General features: G+C 28.7%; 3 protein-coding genes and 1 pseudogene across 7 annotated transcripts in view; 3 read left to right on the top strand and 1 right to left on the bottom strand.

The window, feature by feature from the left end:
• The window catches only part of LOC149885357 (sorting nexin-5-like), a 34,012-nt gene extending 31,655 nt beyond the window's left edge, over positions 1-2,357 (top strand). The window contains exon 14 of the mRNA XM_090095692.1: positions 1,905-2,357. Within this exon, the coding sequence (XP_089951818.1) occupies positions 1,905-2,039 (135 nt within the window). The 3' untranslated portion in view covers positions 2,040-2,357. The remainder of the gene's footprint in view (positions 1-1,904) is intronic.
• LOC149885358 (uncharacterized) lies at positions 4-1,160 on the top strand (annotated as a pseudogene).
• Positions 2,358-5,898: 3,541 nt separating the features above from the next.
• On the bottom strand, positions 5,899-12,227 carry LOC145195075 (histamine H2 receptor-like). 3 transcript variants are annotated; one of them, XM_080072844.2, is made up of 2 exons: positions 12,125-12,227; positions 5,899-7,306 (listed from the first exon to the last, which is right to left on the bottom strand). In XM_080072844.2, the coding sequence occupies exon 2, from the start codon at positions 7,143-7,145 to the stop codon at positions 6,060-6,062; it is 1,086 nt and encodes a 361-aa protein (XP_079928970.2). In that variant the 5' UTR covers positions 7,146-7,306; positions 12,125-12,227; the 3' UTR covers positions 5,899-6,059. The 3 variants fall into 3 exon arrangements, with proteins under 3 accessions (XP_079928970.2, XP_089951479.1, XP_089951478.1); XM_090095353.1 differs by lacking the exon at positions 12,125-12,227 and adding an exon at positions 9,960-10,131; XM_090095352.1 differs by lacking the exon at positions 12,125-12,227 and adding an exon at positions 8,692-9,044.
• Positions 8,668-19,224, top strand: LOC145194876 (potassium voltage-gated channel protein Shal-like). Of its 3 annotated transcripts, none has more exons than XM_090095349.1 (6): positions 8,668-8,849; positions 9,341-9,492; positions 16,494-17,654; positions 17,754-17,916; positions 18,275-18,394; positions 18,506-19,224. In XM_090095349.1, exons 3-6 carry the CDS (start codon positions 16,564-16,566, stop codon positions 18,770-18,772), a joined length of 1,641 nt encoding a protein of 546 aa, XP_089951475.1. In that variant the 5' UTR covers positions 8,668-8,849; positions 9,341-9,492; positions 16,494-16,563; the 3' UTR covers positions 18,773-19,224. The 3 variants fall into 3 exon arrangements, with proteins under 3 accessions (XP_089951475.1, XP_089951476.1, XP_089951477.1); XM_090095350.1 differs by lacking the exon at positions 8,668-8,849 and adding an exon at positions 9,106-9,209; XM_090095351.1 differs by lacking the exons at positions 8,668-8,849; positions 9,341-9,492 and adding an exon at positions 15,439-15,584.
• The last annotated feature ends 1,922 nt before the right edge of the window (positions 19,225-21,146 follow it).

Here is a 21,146-nt window from a genome sequence, read left to right as displayed (position 1 = left end):
TGGATGACTGAAGTTCAGTTTTTACAGTTTTCCCATCATTTTGTCAAATATACTAGAAGCTCAAAAGAAAGACCTGTTTTGTTACTATTAGACAATCATGACTCCCACCTCTCAATACAAGCTTTAGACTACTTCAAAGAAAATGGTATATCAGTTTGTTCATTTCCACCTCATTGCAGCCACAAACTGCAGCCCCTAGATCTCAGTGTATTTGGTCCTTTTAAAAAGTACACAAACACAGCTTGAGATGCATGGATGACAATGCACCCTGCTTCAACAATGACAATTTATGATATACCAAGTATTTTGAGTAATTCTTTTCCACTGGCATGTACCCCAAACTATATGGGTTTAAAAAAACAAGAATTTTTACACTAAACGTTGACATTTTCAGTGAACATGATTTTATGCCTGCATTACTACCGACAGACCAAATCCAGAACCAGGTACTGCTATGGAAAGTTTAGTGTTAAGTGTCAGTAATGTTACTCATGTTGACTTAACAATATCTGAAAATGACAAGCCAGAGGTTAATTGCTCAAAAGACTTAGAACCATACTGTCATAACTTATCTTCAGACAATAACGATGAGCCAACTGCAATTCTAACTTCTGAAGATTTAAGACCATTCAAAAAAGCTAAAGCAAGAAAAAGTATTTTAAATAAAAAGAGCAAGAAAAAAAAGAAGCACGTCAATATTTTAACAGCTTCACCAAATATGAGTATTTTGAAAGAAGAAAAAGAATCTATAAAGAAGAAAAAGTTTGATATGGAAGAGAAAAAGAAAAGAAAAAGAGTTAAAAATAAGTTTAAAATTGAGATGAGTAAAAAGCCAATTAGTAAAAGAAGCATATACCTAATGGAAAAAAGTCTTAATCATGAAAATAACTTTGATAATGAGGAGTGTTTTTGTTTGGTTTGTGTTGGTACCTTTTCTAAAAGTAAGCCTAAGGAAGTCTGGGTTCAGTTTATTAAATGTCACCTCAGGACTCATGAGTCCTGCATAACTGGAAACACTTTATTTTACATTTGTGACAACTCTAATGATGATGATTAGTAGTATAATTGTTACTATTCTTACTACATAATAATGAAGTTAATTGATAATTTTCTCTTTTGTTGTAAATCTTATATTGGTTTAAGGGCAAAAAAACTTAAGGTAAAAAATTTTGTTGAATGAAAATTATGATCAGTTTCCATGAAAAAGATACACTTGAAAAAAAATGCTTAATTTTGCTAAACTTGTCATTTTTAACATGGGATGCCAACTTACCCCGTTGGCGAAGGCAACTTATCCCTTCTCGGGGTAAGTTGGCACACTTTTTTTTTTTTTTTGAGGCCCTTTTTGGGCCACTAAATATTTTTTTGAATAATGTTTCTCACTTGAACATACTTGCCACATTCTTATTCTTTTGAATAGCAGTTTAAAATTTTCAAAAAAATTCACCAACAAATGCACAGAGCTCAAAAACTAAAACTGTAGCCAACTAGCACCGGTCTCCCCTATAATTTGTCAACACGTGAATTTGTTACTTTAGCCGGAACAGTTTTAATAAACATAAGCCATAAAGTTTAAATAAATACCATGTGATAAGAGTTTCGGTTTTAAAACTGTCGGCAACCATTTAATAGATTTTTTGTTGACGAAAGAATATTTAGACATTGTCGGAAACTCGCATGGTTTGCTGAAATCAGCGGCCTCTTTGATGATATTAAGTTGCACGTCCATCTCTTATACGTCCATACTGAGGTTCAACATTAAGGAAACAAGTTTTTTAATTCAATATTATAATAAACAGTTTTTTATATTTATTGCAAATTATTCTACTGCTTCGGAATTTTCTGATGATTGATGATGATGATGATGATGATGATCATCATCATCATCATGATGTTTTTTTTAGGTGGAGTTGTTCATCGAAAATCGTATTAAACATTTTAAAGACTCGCTAACTCAGCTTGCATTAAGGCATCAAGATAATCATCGTGCCACTTGTGAATTTTTATCGAGTGCTATTACTGAGCTAAAGAACCTTTGATTGTCTTTATAAGCTTTCTTATGGCTCTTTTTTAATTTAATTTTTCTATTAGTTTTGTTTATTACTCTTTGTTATACCGAAATATTTTAATATAGTGTACTTATGTATTTTTATAAAATATGAAATTCTTGTAGTGTTATGATGTTATATTAAGAGTTGCAAATTATTTTCTACAGTTTGATCTTTTGTTTTTTAATCTAAGCTTTGTAATAAAGTTATTAAATTTTTTGAAAGTGTTCAACTTTGTAATTTTTTTTAAAGAGGAATTTTCTAAAGAATCAACGCTATAGATTTATCGGATGAAGATTGCTGCACAAATGAGTCCATTTTAATCTGTTTTTTACGTCATAGTAGAAAGTTTACAGTTCTTTAATAGCAAAATGTCGCACTACTAGAAAATTACTATTGTTTAAGTTTGAAGGGTTAGGCATTTGTATATATATAAATTCTAGGGGGGGGGAGAGGGGGAGGAGGCGGTCAAATTAATACAACGAAACTAAATAGAAAAAGGTATGGGGTCAGAAACGGCGCTCATTTTGGTCGAGTATTTCATTAGTCATCCCAGAAAAAATTCTGCTGTTTTGGTTAAAATGTGGATTTTAGGTGAGTTCTTTTATGGGTAATTTTACTGCTCTAAAATAAAATGGTTTTAAAAATCTTAAAAATATATCAAGTATATGAACTGTTTTTTTTTACTAAAGGGAGTGTGTCAGCAATACTTAATATCACTTTCTCTTGTTAATAAAATCTTTTTCGCTTTCACGCTGAAGTAAGTCACTTTGTATTAAGGTAGATATCAATTTTTTAACTGTCGAGTTTCGTTAGTTTCGGGGCCTCGGGAAGTGCAACAACAGTATAAAAATAAAGCATCGTCTTCGGACACATCAAAATAATAATCAATGTTAATAAAATACGGGTTGAATGTGAATTTCATCTAAAGTATTAAAAGCGGTCTTTTCCTGTTGCAACTAATGCAAATGTCAAGTTTAATTACTTCTTATATGTTAGAACAGAATTTTAATGTTGATGTAAAATATTTTAAAAATGTATGGACTCTGAAGACTGCTTTTACTCATGTCTGCGGTCGCGTCAAGTGTCTTTTTTTAGATACTTAATGACCACATGATTGCTAATCTATTTACGCTGGGACATGCAAATTGCAAATACTTTAAAAGCTTAGGCCTCCTCTCGTATTTAAAGGGAGTATTTCTTTACTAAGTTAAATCCTCTCCTGAGTCTTCACGATACAGCAACCTTCATGATATTTTTACAGTCCTTTTTAGTTGTAATTTCCGAAAATTATTTCTCCAAGAATCAATTGGAACATCGAATTTAAACGTCTTTTGCATTAATTGGATTATTAGTTACCTTTGATAACCAAAATATTGGTTGTTGCAAGTTGCACATAAAACGTGGTGCCCTAAAAACTGGGGAAGTTTGTATCAGAATAACTCTGATGTCTTTTTAATTTTTTTTTGTAAAATGAGCTAATAGTTGCATTGGTGTTGTGTAAAAATCATGTAAATGAGTTGTATGTATTTCATGTAAAGAAATCCTAAGAAGCATGTGAATAAGTATTGTATGCATTATTTATTTTTACAAAGAATTTCATCATGTTGTGCATTTGTAATTTTTTTGTCTATTCATCGTTCAATACGTTTATTTCTATTAATTAATCAATAAAGTTTGTAGCAGAAATTTTAAGTAATAAAAGTTCGTCATATTAAGTTTGAAAGCCAGAAAATAAAGCTACTTAAATACGATTTGTGTATTATTAAAATATTATATTCTATATTTAAATATTTGTATATCATGATTTATATGTTATTATTTGCATGGTGAGCTACACATCAATAGTTGTAGAAGAGCAAAAAACGAATTCAGATTTTTCATATCAAACTTATAAAATAGACTAAATGAATTCAATATTTTTTAAATCAATTTTATAAAGAATTAAGAAAATGAATTCAAATTTTTTTCAAATCAAATTTATAAAGAAAATTGCTGTTTTTTTACTTATTTAAAAATCTTTTTATAAAAAAAATCATCCGACAACTAAAGCTTTTCTTTCTAAGTTAATAATTTTTTTCTTATTATTATTATTAACAGAAATATTTAGCGCAATAAAAATTTTAAAAATGAAAAATTTCTCTTATAAAATCAATTATTTCATTGTTATTATAAAAATTAAAAAATTAAAAGTTGGCACAATCCTTTAAAAAATAAAAAAATAACCATTTTCTATCATTTTTACTGCAGATAGAAGACTGACCTCAGTCATTACAGTTAGTTATTTTTTTTCTTGCTTTATTATTTTGTATCTTCACTCGTTGCTAATGAATTTAAAGAAATCTTTATAAACTGCCTCAGATTTTGCCACGCAACGTTTTCATCATTAAAATAAAAAAAATATGTTCTAAAATTTGGTTCATAAAAAATGAAGAGAAATACTTTTGGAATTAAATGCTGACATAGACACATCCACTTCATAAGTATCTATGCATAGGTAGATTGCTTACAAACATATAAATATACTTTTTATAAATACTTAAAAGAAAACGAAAATAAACATAAAAATATATTTATGTAAATTTATGTATATGTTTTTTTTATAAAAATTACTAAAATCTTGCAAATCTGCGCTCACAAATCTGTGCTCATAAAAACTTATAAATGTGCTTTGTATGGTACTTTCTTCATTTATGACGGATTTTCATTTTTTTCTTCAAGCTTCAACCATTTTCTCATTTTGATAAATTTTACAATCAAATTCGCCAAACTTTAAGAAGATTTTCATAAAAATTATTTCCGCAAGTTTTTCTTTTCCTTACTTACTTTCGTGTTATGCCGAAAGAAGTCTTTTATACGCACAATGTACATTTGTTAATGTCAACCCATGTGCATCCGTAGTCTTTTTATGACCTTTACAATCCACACGTTAAAATGTTTATTAGTTTAACGGCTAAAGTACATCCAGTTATAATTTTTTTACATTTGATATTTTAATTGACGAAAATTGAAACTGTACGAAAATTTTTGTGGAAATTTTAAGGTCTTTTTAAGAATAATTACGTCCCACTGACATAACTTCCAGACAAACATTTATCGAGTTAAAAAGATATTAAAAATCACCAAATGTATGCATGTATGCATGCATGCATGTATGTATATATGTATGTATGTATGTATGTATGTATGTATGTATGTATGTATGTATGTATGTATGTATGTATGTATGTATGTATGTATGTATGTATGTATGTATGTATGTATGTATGTATGTATGTATGTATGTATGTATGTATGTATGTATGTATGTATGTATGTATGTATGTATGTATGTATGTATGTATGTATGTATGTATGTATGTATGTATGTATGTATGTATGTATGTATGTATGTATGTGTATGTATGTATGTGTATGTATGTATGCATATGAACGATTCTATAAACCAATTGGGAAAACGACATTTAAAATAAGAGTTATAAAGGTTCCCATAATTCAATGATTCTAAGATTCTTTTTAATACAATACCTTTTAATCAAAGCTTGATTGATGACGTTTTTAATAACTCCGGAAAGTGTTAAATTGAGGTTGCGTAAAATTGAAGTTTTTTATTCTTAATGATTTTTAATGCTCTTTAATGAGTTCAGTAAGCATAAAAATCTTTGGAAAAATTTAGGCATTTTAATACAGCCATGGAGACACAAATGCGTACATACCCCACACATTTGCATGCATTAGTTTTTAGATTATATTCTTTTAACTCACGTCATGCGTGATTTTATTATATGAATAAATAATAGAGTTATGTAGTCACAGCTAGGTTAATCTTGTTTCTAACAAAGAAAATGACTTGTCACGATATAAGCCAAAAATTCTTCTTTTTAATTTTTATAACATTTTTTCTTTAAATTCTTTTTCTATTCCTTTAGCTTACTTTAAATAAGATATATTTACATTTTAAAAAAACAGCAAAGAAAATTTTGTTAACTATCCAGCATTTCATTAAGAATTTCACTTAGAAACTGAGATTGTTTTTTCTGTTATTCCCAGGTGATTGCTGACGCCATTTCCAACCAATGAAAAGTTTTCTCCACTTCGAGACATGCTTGGTCTGCTGTTCATAAGAAACATTTTCGGTAATGAACCGAAACTTTTCGGTATTGCTTGTTTAAAATCCCTTTTATACAGAGCGTAAATTAACGGGTTAATCAGCGAAATTATAAACCTAAGAAGAAATAGAGTTTCAAAAAATTCACTCGGGAGTTCCATAAACGTCGGAATGCTTAAGCTTATCAGTCCTTTAACCAGCAAGTAAGGACAACAAAACAAAACGAAAGAGACGAACATTATGCAATAAACTATGACGGCCTTTAATTCTCTTGACCACTTTGTTTTTGAGTGAATACCAGACTCCCTTTTTACTAGCCGTCGAATTAAACAAAACAACCATATATATTCAAACATTAAAACGAACATTGGTATAAATGAAAATAACGTAATTGTGGTGACGGTATAGATTTTATCATTATTTCGCACGTCTAAGAGAAGCGCCCGACTTCTCGGTTTCCGTATGTAAGGAACTAACCAGCTAAGTTGAATGAGAGTAACAAACGCTCCAATAACCCACGCAATTATCGATAAAACGATGAGCCTTTTTCTGGTAACAATTGCCGTGTAGCGAAGTGCGTAATAAAGCGAAACAAATCGTTCACTCGATAGCAACAGCAAGTGCAACACTGACGTAATTGTTAGGCCGTTTGTTAAGATGTCGGCAGAAGCAAAGTAGGTAGTTTCAAAAGTATGAAACACTAATGAGCAATCTGTTAATAGGATGTAGTAGTATGGCAGTATATGGACGAAAATGGAAATACCAGTAACCAAATCTGTAACCGAAAGGCTGAGCAGTAAGACATTTGCCGCAGTCCTTCGCAATGTTCGATTCTTCAGGAATAAGTAGATAACTAAGGAATTGGCGAAAATAATCAGAAAGCCTAAAACCAAAGCTGATATATGCACAGCTGATTTGAATTCCAGCTGACATCTTTTTGGATAATATTCCAGTGAGTCGTTTTCTGAGTGCATGAAAGAAGTATTCATGAATGTATTTTCAATGATTCTTTGAGATGTTGATTGAAATCTTTAGCATCTGCATTTATAAAAACTGTTAGTACGGAAATCTTGAAGACCTTCGTAAATTGCTCGCAAGTGTTTGTTCACACGGTTACACAGAAGTTTTCTTATTTGATTTCAAGTGAAATCTAAATATAATAGAGACGTTTTTAAATTATGCAAAATATTTTGTAGTTTATCATCCGCAATAATTCATATGATAAAAATAATCTTATTAAGCTTAAGATTTCTTAAAGATTTAGGAATTACAAACTAAATTAATTAGTATGTAACGTTCTTAAAAACTTTATAAAGTCTGAACAACTAAAAAATATTTCCGCTATAAAAAGCAATTAAAATTCTGTTCATTCGAACTTATGCAGCAGTAACCTTCATTTTTAGATTTCGGTAAAAAAACATCGCAAACAACGCCAATTTCTTTATAGTTTTTTTTTTTTTTAAATATTTTCGTAAAACATTTCAAGTACTCAAATTATAAATCAATTGAAATTCTTCAAAGAGAATTTTCAATGAACACAAATGTAACATGTTTTGAATTTCTATTGCGATAAATGCTAGTAAATAAAATGAGATTAAATGAAAATAAAAAGAATATCACAATGATCTGGTGAAATTTACAAAAAACCAACAACGTAAACTTTATTTTACGTACGACGCTAAAAGACATCATTACAATTAAAAATTATTATTATTATTATTGTTATTACTATTATTATTATTATTATTATTATTATTATTATTATTATTATTATTATTATTATTATTATTATTATTATTATTATTATTATTATTATTATTATTATTATTATTATTATTATTATTATTATTATTATTATTATTATTATTATTATTATTATTATTATTATTATTATTATTATTATTATCATTATTATTATTATCATTATTATTATTATTATTATTATTATTATTATTATTATTATTATTATTATTATTATTATTATTATTATTATTATTATTATTATTATTATTATTATTATTATTATTATTATTATTATTATTATTATTATTATTATTATTATTATATATGTATATATATATATATATATATATATATATATATATATATATATATATATATATATATATATATATATATATATATATCTGGTTGTGCGTGTGTGTGTGTGTTTATGCATGTGTACATTTGTAGGTATTTTTTTTTAATATTTTATAGATGCATATTTTAAAGTCGTTGTTTATAATGGATATATGATTTGTGCGATTTTTTCGATTGAGGTTTTTAAGCGTTTCGGTTAATATTGCGATTCGTTTTTTTAAGGTCAGCAAGCTTTGCGTCTTTTACAATAAATAATTTAAGCATTGAAGCTGTTTTGCTTCCCTGATGGTGATAAAGTGATGACGATAGTAAAATTTTTTTTTTTTTTTTTGTTTATTTGTTGTTGTTGCCATACACAAAAGATTTTCTCGTATTTTACAAGAAATTTTATTTTTCTAAATTTTGAAGTAATAGTTAAACGAAAAATAGTCTTACCACAAACATCTTGCGAGAACTGTGCAAAAATGTCGAAAAGTTTTAAGTAAAGGGGAAAACATTATCGAGTCGATAAACTTTTTAATGTTTTGAAATCTGACACACCTTGAAGGCAGTAGCACTAACCACTGAATAGCTCTGGAAATGTATTTCCATAGGTAATTTGGTTTTTTATGCTGAAATTGAAACCTTTGAACAGGGGGAGGAGAAAAAAAATCAATAATAACGTATTGAAATAATTTAGTACATGATTGTGTGTGTATGAAACGCTCAATTGTATTTAATAACAAGAATAGAAGAATCAGTAACCTATAGTTATTTTCGAAATCAGTTTGTTTTTTTTTAAAAGAAAGAAAATAACATAATAATAAAAAAAAAATTATCAAAAAATCTTTGTAAGAAGAATTAAAACTTCATTTATTTTCGAGAGAAGAATAAAAACTTTGTTAATTTTTGAGAAGATAATGAAAACCATATTAATTTTCGAGAAAAATAAAAACTTTATTAATTTTTAGAAAGTAAAATGATCTACATTTTTGTAAACATTTTTTCATTTCTATTCAAAACTGTTTGAACTATGAATTTATACACAAAAAAAAAAAAAAAAAAAAAAAACTGAGGATTAAAAACAACGGTTTTTGATTTTAAGATCCGCAAGATGCAGAAAACGGCAAGATAAAGGATCGATACAGCGAACCGTACATTACAGCATCGGTGTAGCGAGCCGCACGATATACTTTAATAAAATTACATAAAAAGTGTTGTTTCGAACCAAGTTGGCATGTGTTGCCAGATATTTAAGTAAGTAAGAATTTTCATTTTGTAATAAATTTACGAATAATTTCAGATAATATTGATATTTAACAGATAATGTTAATAAAGTGTAGATAGTATTACTGTATAACAGATAATATTGATATTAATATAGTAGACAATATTAACAGGTTTTAAGGTGTCTATATATTGTTTCCGCTCCAATAGTTATTCAGAAATTAATTTAGAAGCTGTGTTTTCAGCATTTATAATGCAAATACTAAAGCAGTATATCTAAATATATAGAACAAAGACATTGAAGCGAGACATCGATAAATACAAATAAAAAATAAATAAAAAGGTAAAGAATGCGTCAATAACTCACGACTTCACGAACGAAATGCACTTTAAACTTTTTCTCAAAGTTTTGGTGCAAATTTTGTTCAAAACACGACAATATTTAAAATACTTTCAAATAAGATTTTGAAAAACAATTACGTCAACTAAAATCATACCAAACAACTTTCCTCTGAATCCTAAATCCTTTTTTTTTTTTTTTTTAGTCTGCAATTTTTTAACCAGATAAAAAAAAAACTTTTTTATTAATGTTCAGTTTTCTGTATATCATCTGTAAAATATTGAGATGCCGTGTGGCACCGGATGAAGCTTCGACAGCGCTTATTTAATGCATTATATTAAGATGCTTATATCCTGCAAACAGTTCATTATCAAGGATTTTTATCTGAAATACAAGTTGTTTGTGAAATCAAAATCCCTAGAAGTAAATAATTTTACTATCAAACTTCTAATACATTTGTTCGCACTCTTTATCCTTGTTTCTTTAAGCCAAAGAACATAGGATAAGCTGCTCCATTAAACCTTAAAAGCTTTTTTGAAAAACTGATAAAATGACATTTTGCTTGATTTAACTAAAAAAAAAAAAATTGCTAATAGCATTTTTTCTTTAGTTGAGAAATCTTGCACGACTCAGAACTCTGGATATAAAATGAACTGGGCTCTAGAAGCAGTCCAGAGGAAATGTTCCAATTGCTTAACAAGCAATAACAAGTATTCCAAAAGAAAACTGAAGTTTGTCACTCAACATCCGTAGGGTTTTTTTTTTCAATGCATGTAATTATAATAATGTAAAAGGTATTTGCATTTTAATTGTAAATCAACGGATAAATTTTCCTTTAGTATGTTAATTTGTTAAACGCAGTAAGCTTCGGAAATGTTTTCTGGGGACTAAAGAAGATCGAATGAGCAAGTTTATCAATGCACTCCACGGAGTCAACTCCAGGTACAGGCGAAAAAACTCGGTGTTTTGTAACAATGCTTTTGTGCTAACAATAATAGGTTTATTAAATGGTAAAACTGACTAAAAGCATAATTTCGACGATGGCGCGTTGTCAGGGCAACATTATAAATATAAAAGGGTCCTATGGAAAAGTTAAGAAATAAGTTTTAAAACGAGATTCTTCTTCTGCGACATGACAACTCACGACTCTCCGTTTTTGTTTATGAAAGAAAAAAACGTTAAAAAAAACAAAAACACATGTCTAAATTTCTTTTTTTACAAGGATGAGTCAAACAAAACTTGTGCGTTACGCCTACTCGCATAAATATCTATCATACTATCATAAGAAATAAGATTATTTTTTTGAAGTTTCCATTTTGAGAGAAAAATATTAATTTGCTACCCTCTAGATCATCCGCAGGAAAGTATTAACTTATTACTTTATTAAGCTATTACTTATATTATTTTAGAAGTAGACCTCTTAATCGGGTGCGCAAATGAAGCCTTATTCTTCACTCTTCTCGCTCAACCATTTATTCTTCACTTTTCTCGCTCAACCATTTATTCTTCACTCTTCTCGCTCAACTAATCTTTTTTTTTTTTAAATTATTTTAATCCCATATAATCGTATTATTTTGCTTTTGATGATGCTGATGGAGGATACTCGTTATATCCGATAACTTTTATTTTTCCCTTTGTTCCTTAATTCAAGTGAAGTCATCTTTTGTGTATAATTGATTAATGGTATTTTACGAGATTATTTAGGCATCAAAAAAATGAAATTCACTCAGTTACCCGCTGTGAGCTCCAGCCCATTTGCTAATATTTAAAATAATTTATGTGATGTAATATTTTTCTGGATATGATAATATTTATCTGGTGTAGAGAGCGTCATAAAAGTTCTTTACTGACATTAACTGACAGGCATGTAATGCGTGACAAATATTATGATTTTCTTGGTATATAATGCTAAAATTTAGAAGTAAAATTAAAAGCACATTAATGAGCTTGATGTTATACTGTTATGTAATTTGGTGCTTGCATATCAAGCTAAGATTTGCAAGATTTTCCCGCCAATATAAGCGGCCCACAGGTTATTTTTGTATTAACTTTTGAGTTTTCGTTTTACTCACGTTGGGCAGTGGCTCCTAAATATAGTATTTATTGTTACGATGTTACAAGTGCATCTGAGTTTTGATTATTAAACACCCCCACTCCCCCACCCCCACCTAAAATTACATATTCGCTTTATAACTGTTTTACAAATATGAACACAAAAATATTTCTCAGCACGTTTTGAACGGCGGGATTAATTTTTATTATTTTAATAATTAACTGTATTATTTATTTGTATACTTAAATATAAATATATATGTAAAATACCTTGTCGAATATTGTCGAGAATTCTGTCTCCAGCCACCTCGTGAAACAATGTTCTTTAAATTACCATAAGAAAAGGAATTCTCGTTTTATACAGTTTTCATTTCATTCTTTGTTGCTATGTTACAAGAAATAATGGATGTAATTTATGACTGTATATTGAAATATTTTCAGGAATGAATTATTTATTTTTGGTTTTTTTGAAATATATCAGATTATTTTAATTTGCTATTTAGTATTGTTTGAAGTTGTCAAAAATAAGCAAGTGAGAGTAACGTACGATTGAATATTAGGGGGGCGGTCTAACAATGTTCTTTCAATTTGTTGTTAGTATAGAAATACTTTCAAATTAATTTAATGCAACGGAAAATTCACTTTTATTCGACATCTTTTAAATTCTCTCGTTTTTAATGTAAGAAACAAATGATGCTTTAAGATAATTTAGTAAAATTTTGAATAAACTTATTGATTATCAAAAAAATGTGAACCGTTTTGTAAATAATGAGTTTAAGGCTTTCGGTACAAATTATCACAGAACTTTAAAAAATATCTAAATGTTAATTTTCTTTCATAAAATTCTTTGCATTTGTTTTATTTTCTTTAAATTGGTTGTATTTTTGCTGGAACGTTTTATAATTAGTAACGTTTTTTTCATTCGCAGAATGAAAAAAAAAGCTCTCATCCTACCGTTATTTATGCTGTTGACAAAAAAAGTTTTTTAAATAAAGTTTTTTTTTTGCACCGTTTTTTTTTTTCTATTCAAGGTTGGGGTTTGCTTTTTCATTATCATTTTCGTTTAACTAGATGAATATTTAAAAATCAAGAAAATCAGACATTTTTTTGATTTTTAAATATTTATCTAAACCTAATAATATTTTCTTAAATAATTTTTTATCTGGAGCCATATTTTGTTAGTTTTTTGGCTACCCCTTTTTCCGTTTCAACTCAAGACACGCACTAAATTTTTAATATTTTTATTGAAATATTTTCCTGTACCAACTTTTAATCTAAATTTAAAAAAAACAATAACTCTAATATAACATAAAATATCACATAAATAAACAAAGCAAGAAAAATAAGCATTGTTGAAAATCCTTTTCTAAATAGATTTTTTTCCATGACACAAGTTATACACCACCATTGTTTTATAACTAGTAACTCACAAGAGTGTTTAGTAACACACATAAATGACTCATAAAACACTTATTACGCATGCTATTGACTCATATATAAGCTAATCATATATACAAACTGAAAATATATGAAGACCTCAGTGGAAATACCAGCAGTGTCACATTTTTAAAACTTTTGAGTTTTTACCGTTTTTCCAACAAACCATGTTTTATTTTATATACTTTTTAAATAATCAAGTGAAAAATATATCTCATTTTTTATAAAAGAAGATAAAATGAAACAAAACTAATGAGTAATATCCAGAGTTCCAAAAAAATATCCTAAAACTTTTTTTCGATAAATATTTTGATATAAATATAATCAATATGTATAAAAAAATAAATAAATAAAATAAAATTGCGACGTACAATGACTGAAATTCTAAGGAACGTTTTTAACTTTGAAAATTGATTTTTTCAAAATAAGAAAAATGTGACATCGCTATACAGTATATATATATATATGTATATATATATATATATATATATATATATATATATATATATATATATATATATATATATATATATATATATATATACATATATATATACATATATATATACATATATATATATATATATATATATATATATATATATATATATATGTATGTATGTATGTATGTATGTATGTATGTATGTATGTATGTATGTATGTATGTATGTATGTATGTATGTATGTATGTATGTATGTATGTATGTATGTATGTATGTATGTATGTATGTATGTATGTATGTATGTATGTATGTATGTATGTATGTATGTATGTATGTATGTATGTATGTATGTATGTATGTATGTATGTATGCATGCATGGATGCATGTATGTATATGTATGTATGTGTGTATGTATATAGAACTTTAACCAGTGTTCTTTCATATGAAAAGAACACTGGTTAAAGTTTTATATACATATAGTTGGTTAAGAAATTTACACAATGTAAAGAGTAAGACTAGAGGTCGTAAAATACTAATTTAGAATGGAAATGACGAAGATGAAGATCAAATGAGACGACGAGAAGTGACAAACCTCACTTACAAATTATATCACGTAAATATGTTATTGATTTTCTTAATTTTGTGAAAGATTTCACGGTAGTATCACCTGAACTCATTTGAGCTGCTTAGTTGATATAATTAGAATTTTTCTTCCCCCCCCCCCCCCCCTTCCCCTCCGTGTTGATATATCTGCATCATTTGCACCATGGATTTGAATTAATGACTTTTAAACTGTATTTAAACTAATGACGTTTAGTTTCAAAGTATTTTATAACTATCCATAAAACGTTCAAACAACCATCAAAAAGTAAAATAAATTAACAATAGTGTTGTCGGGTTAGTAAAAAGAAACACCATTTTCATTATCGTTTGCAACTTTTTTTTTCAACCAAACTTATTTCTGTCCCATCACCGTTCCTTATTCGGGCTTCTGTGCAATATCTACGCTACTAAGGTTGTCATTCGTGCGCTAGTAACATGCCACCACTGTTTTTCATCTGTCAACATGTCTCATGGTTTTAATCACAACAGATTTACCAATTTTTTAAGAATTTGGAATTTTTTTCATAAATTAATTTGTAGATCAAAAAATTTACTGGCGCCTGATAAGAAAGTGTTTACTTTTCAAAGAAATTCTTCAAACCAACTACTGGTTAATTAGTTACCTCATTCTTAACTTTTGGGTAGTCGTAAAAAGCATCGAAAACTTTTAGAAAACTTCTATTAATTCGTCGTTAATGCTTGCTAACATTTGATGCTTTTGTTATATGAACCTTTTTTAAAAAAACATTAAACCAGTACTTTAAGTTCGATCCAAAGAAAAAGAGACAAAAAAAGAAATAAATGCAGGTACTAAGTAAAATGAACTCCTATTTTCAGTTAGAAAAAAAATTTTCAGAAGTTTTATAACTTTAAAATTGTCCAATGAGATTGCAATTTATAAATTAATCATGACACTCACAGTATCTATGATAAATTAACTGCGAATCATTTGGTGTTTTTCAGCACCATTTTATTTAAAAACGAGTCTAAATTTTTATGAATTAAAAAAAAGATCACAAGACCCCGTCACAAAACCCCGCAGAAAATAAACTTTATTGTTTGTCTGTTTTCCTTTTACAATCAAAAACACTTTTAACACCATTTATAAAATATGAATGATCATAAAGCTTATATATTGATTTGACTTTTTAAACCTTTCGTTACCAATATCTCGGAGGAGTTAAATTGATGGAGGAAAATCACGGCGTGATGTTGTTTGTCATTTTAAACTAGAAGTAAATTCAAGGTGAGTAGCTGAACGCACGAAATTATTGAGAAAACCAAAAAAACTTTACATAGTACTTCTCATAAACCCGTCATTTTACCATTAAATTGGGTTTGAGCGTTACTTATATTTTATTGCAATAACTCTCTGCACTTTTTTGACAACTTCAAACAATACTAATCTTTTTAAGGGCTGAAAGAGAAAAAAAAAAATTGAATTTTAAAATTGCAGCAACAAAAAATTTAAATTTCCTGCATGTTAATATTATACTAGTAACATTTCTGGTCATATTACCTTAATATTCTTTTAGTTTTTTTATGTAATGATAATACTTGGGTCACCAACGCTTCTATAGACATGTATATGTTTTGCATATAGTCATCATTTTAATGAGGCTAAAACAACAATCGTTGTTGCGGAAGTGAAATACGGAACGGCCTCCTTATAAATTTGATTATCGATATTTAACACGCCTACTTTTGCTTTATTGCTAAAAATACAAAAGTAAATAAAAAGTTTAGAAATTAATTATTCAAGAGCGAAAAAAATCGTAACGAAAAAATTTCGAATCTTCTCATACACTTAGTCACACAAAAAACTTTCTTTAAAATTATCTGATTTGCTATTAAATTCTTAAAATCTTCTGATTCACAATCTCATCTCTCTTTTTTTTTAATATTGTAAAATGTGTTTTTTTATTTTTGTTTATTGTTTTTAAATTATCTGATTTAAATATTAGCTGATTATTATTTTATCTTGCAGAGAATTTAAAAATTATATTGTAATTTTGATTGTTTTTTGTGCAAGACCTTTTTGTTTTTATGCATTTGTATTTGATCTGGTGTAAAAATCACTTTATTGGCGCTGATATGCATTGGGTTACTGCTTAATTGGATACAAAAGAATAATTTAGTTTATCTTACCTTTTAGAAATTAAAATTCACTAACTTTTTATTGTACGGTGCAAATATTTAATACTTCAAATACTAAGGGTAATAAAATGTCAGCAAAAGATATTGGGGCTTGGGCAATGTGCGCTCATACGGTGCCAATAAGCTGGGCTCCGATATCGAGCTCTATCTTGGAAATCTCTCCGATTGTTGCTTCTCCTTTAACCAAGGTTGTTATCAACGTGTCGGGTCGCCGCTATGAAACTTACGATTATACGCTTCTAAACCATAAACATACTTTACTCGGAGGAAGCGATAAGAGATATTTTTATGACGAAAAGAATCGGGAATATTATTTTGACCGCGATCCGGATTTGTTTAGATTTGTCTTAAATTATTACCGCACAGGTAAATTGCACTACCCAAAGGGTGAATGCACGGATTATTTTGAAAAGGAGTTAGGATTTTTCGGAATCAAGATTAGTGACATGAACGAATGCTGCTTTGATGAGTATTGGAAAAAGAAAAACGAGTGCGATACTAAGTTGAATAACGAAAATAAGAAACCTGAGATATTCATGGAGAAATACGAAAGAAAAATGACTTTTCGAGAAAGGACTTGGAGATGGTTAGAAAATCCCCAATCAGCATGGATTGGTAAAATTTTTTATTACGTAACTGGTCTATTTATAACTCTGAGTGTTTTCTGCACTGTGTTTGAAACAGTCGAATGCGATAAAGGTTTCAGTTGCGGTAAAAAATACAAAGACTTGTTTTTTATGATAGAAACGTGCTGCGTAGTGGTATTTACTGCAGAATATATTGCTCGATTGTATGGAGCACCTAACAGATTATTGCATGCAAGAAGTGTTCCCAGTATAATTGACATAATCGCCATTTTGCCATATTTTGTTGGTTTATTCATGGCAAAAACAGTTTTTGGCGGGGCTTTTATTAGCCTGAGAGTCTTTAGAGTTTTTAGGATATTTAAATTTTCTAGACATTCGAAAGGTCTGCGGATTTTAGGTCATACTCTATTGAGCTGTGCGTCAGAGTTAGGCTTCTTGTTATTTTCTTTATCAATGGCGGTGATTATTTTCTCAACAGTTATTTATTACACTGAGAAAGATGAAAACAATACTCACTTTACAAGTATACCCGCAAGTTTTTGGTATACGGTTGTTACGATGACGACATTGGGGTAATTACTTATCATGCAATTTCCTCTTTTAGATTCAAAAAATTTAGAAGTTGTTATTTACTGCGCAATGTTTAAGAAAATTTGACGTTTTTATTGTAGCTACGGTGACATGGTACCAAAGACTGCGTTGGGTAAACTTGTAGGTAGCGTTTGCTCTCTTTGTGGTGTTCTTGTGATTGCTTTACCAGTCCCAGTTATTGTAACAAGCTTTAGTAGAATATATATGAGAAATCAAAGAGTTGACAGAAGGATGGCCAACCTTGTAAGGATTCTTGATTTTGCGTGATTATTTAATATTGCGTAAAAAAAAAAGTGCTTGGAAAAATTTTTCATCACAAAAACTCAAAAATTAGTGACAGAGTTATTAATTTTCTGAAACCTTTAAAAGGATTTTTTTACACCTAAATTGTTATTTTGGATTTGCAACTAAATCTGCTAAAGATACGAGTTTCAGAAATTTAGAATTATAAATGGCGGCAAAGAGTTTACATGAACCATGCTTCTTCAAGTTTATTTTCTTATTCTTTTTTGAACTTGTGTTACATTCTACCGCATACATACAACTAAACACTATGCTATTAATACTAATAAATGTAGTTTTTTGTTTTTTTAAACAATAGGAATTCCAGTTAAATGACGAAGAAAGCATCAAAAAAAAGTCAAAAGGGGTTGAGGCATCAATTGCTGATATGGCTAGACAAAGAATGACTAATCTTTCAAACGCATACTCATCGATTAAGGTAAAACTTATTTAAGAATTAGTTAAAGTGTTAAGTAACTCCATTTGTATGCACAGTGTAACTTTAAAACGCGAATGGCTTTTTGTTCAACAAAGTTTGTCTTCTCCAAAGGATTCAAATAAGTTCGGAAAAGACATGACGACAGCAAAAGTTCCAGATAAAATACTCACTTATCATACACCCTTGACTTCAAACAACGATTATAAGGCGAACGTGCGCCCGTCTAAAGCCAAAGTAAAACGATTTTTAAAAAGGGAAGACAGTCTAGAAGCTCAAAGTTTTGATGAAGATGATTTTGAAGAAAGTGGAAAATCGGATCAAGTAACTGTCAGACCATTAATTGTTGTTGATTTAATAGACGACAGACTAAGTATTTAAAATGAATAAAATTTTAACATATTTTATGACTGGAAATGTTGTTTGCTTTATATTATATTTTTATTGAAGATCATTTTTTTACATTTTGAGAAAATTCACAAAACCTGTCTCCTAATAAAATTTTTGTATTTTTGGATTCTATCATTTCTTTACTTTTGAGTCACAAGCTGCTAGTGTTTTGATAATAAAAACAGCACTTTCTTCACTTTTTCTTTCAAAGACTTTTTTTTGTGACAGGAATGTGTTTGCTCTTAACGAGTGGACGAGAACTCTTCATAAGCCTTATAAAAAGATTTAAAAAAAACAAGTCAGCCCTGTGTTGGGGTCGTTTACCTGCAACACAATTCGACACACAAAAATGCCATTGTGCCTTTGGTTTAAGACAATTATTTTGGTGAATAGAACTTTACGGTCTTCTTCAGCCAAAATGTTTCAATCAGATGTAATAAACATATAACAAGAAATAAAATAAATATAAAACGTATTTTGCAATTTTATAAAACAGAAAAATTAGTTAAACCTGTTTGATTGGACAGAAAAATCATACTTTTGTCCAGTCAAACAAAGAGAGTTGTTAGTGCCTCAAGCGAGCTTCTTCATTCTTATTCCCGCTTTTACACTTAATTTAATAAGACTAGCCAATCAGCTTAATTACACTTAATTTATCAATCAGTATAATTACATTTAATTACACTTAATTTGAAAATACTAACCAATCAGCTATCTTTTTAATTACCGGAAGTTGATTAAAACATTTGTTGGAGATTATCACTAGAACTTCCGGGTTTTCATAAAAAGAATTAAAAAAGAGAAAGAAATCCGTTTTTAAAGGTTTTTTTAAAGGTCCGCACACACGAGGTGAAATTAGTTATTTTAATGTTCAGATTTTGATTTCATGCAAAATAAATGACAAACAAAAAGTTTTAGCTTTCTAAACGAAACACTAAATTAATAATTTAAAGAATAATATTTTAAGTAAGTATTTTTAAAAATATCCCAAACGTGCATATCATTAAATTTAATGTAAAATATTTATTACTAATATGTGGTAACCTTATTTTTCTCAAAGATCTAAATTTTAAATATCAGAGTGAACATCAAGGGGTAGCATAGGAGCAGAATACGCTGGGGCTCTGGGATTTGAGCTCTACACGGAAATTTGGCACAGAGGCTAAGTCCTACCTGGGAAGTTTTAGATTGTTTATTAAATAAATAAAATTATGAATAATAAAGTTAAAAAGATTTTTACCAAAAGATTTTTTTTGTACTAAAAAAAAATTAGACGTCTCTACTAATCAATCAATCTCTCTGGGTAATATTGGCATCCGGTCATAACTTCGCAACAAAAAAGAGTTGTTTAAACAGGCTCTGTTTATTATTATTATTATTATTATTATTATTATTATTGCAACTTGATTGATGTGTTCAATTTAGCCATGCTGTGGTTTTTCTATAATTAGTTTATAAGTTCAGCTATGTGTTCTTTTTCTCTCCTATAACACTGTACAACAAAATATTGAATATAGTAAAATTCAGCAGTATACTATAATACAGATATTGGTTTTTTCAAAAAAAACCTTTCTTTGTCACCATTCTACAATTAAAAGTGTTTAGCTCAAGACGTCTACTTTTAATCCACGTAAAGAACATCGCGCATCCAACAAAAGTTGCTTGGCATTACAGGTGCCATCTACCTTTGTAGAGTTTTTCCATAGCAGAAATATCTTGGTGAAACTTTTCGCCGTGCTCATCACTGACATAGCCTATATTAGCAGAGAAAAAGTCCATGTGTGACATCATAAAATGGACTTTAAGGGGCATGTTGCATCAATGAGCTTCCTATGAGTGCAGTAATTCTCGAATAGTATCCATGTATTTTGTGGAGTGATGCTTGCCAAGAAAATCTGTGCAAGTTGAATGGAATACTTTCCAAGGAGCCAATTGAATGTCATCCAATGTGTTTTGGAAGTTTTCATTATTAAGAAGCTGCTAAATTTTGGTGCCACAAAAATTTCCCTCTTCAATACATGCCAAGTTCAATGTAGAAAATTTTTGAATCAAGGGGACTACTATGACTTGCCGATTCTGGCGCATTGACATTTCTTAATACTACATTGATACTTTCTATACTTAAGGAAATTCAAGATGGCGTCGTGTTTTTAATTTTCTGTCATCATGAATTCTGTCGCATTGCTATTTGTTTTGTTGACTTACCTTTTTTTTGTCTCGTTGATAATCTTTCTGCACTCTGCGATCAAGCTTTTTGACTTACCTGAAATTTCTTTGTTTTCCTCGATAATCTTTCTGCACTCTGCGATCAAGCTTTTTGCATCTGCCTCGTGTTCTGAGCCAAAGAGTTGATCATAGTCCATAA

The sequence above is a fragment of the Hydra viridissima genome, unplaced genomic scaffold (genome assembly GCF_058129835.1).
Source record: "Hydra viridissima isolate aposymbiotic clone 2 unplaced genomic scaffold, HvirCarnegie_v1 scaffold_8, whole genome shotgun sequence".
Classification (NCBI taxonomy): Eukaryota; Metazoa; Cnidaria; class Hydrozoa; order Anthoathecata; family Hydridae; genus Hydra; species Hydra viridissima.
Note: the sequence above shows the minus strand (reverse complement) of the source record. Positions and strands in the feature narration are given on the sequence as shown.

Coding starts and splice junctions, on each gene's coding strand:
- LOC145195075 (XM_080072844.2), bottom strand. CDS start 7,145: ATGAATACTTCTTTCATGCACTCAGAAAACGACTCACTGGAATATTAT.
- LOC145194876 (XM_090095349.1), top strand. CDS start 16,564: ATGTCAGCAAAAGATATTGGGGCTTGGGCAATGTGCGCTCATACGGTG. Junction 17,917..18,274: donor ACAGAAGGATGGCCAACCTT/GTAAGGATTCTT, acceptor TTTAAACAATAG/GAATTCCAGTTAAATGACGA. Junction 18,395..18,505: donor ACGCATACTCATCGATTAAG/GTAAAACTTATT, acceptor TCTTCTCCAAAG/GATTCAAATAAGTTCGGAAA.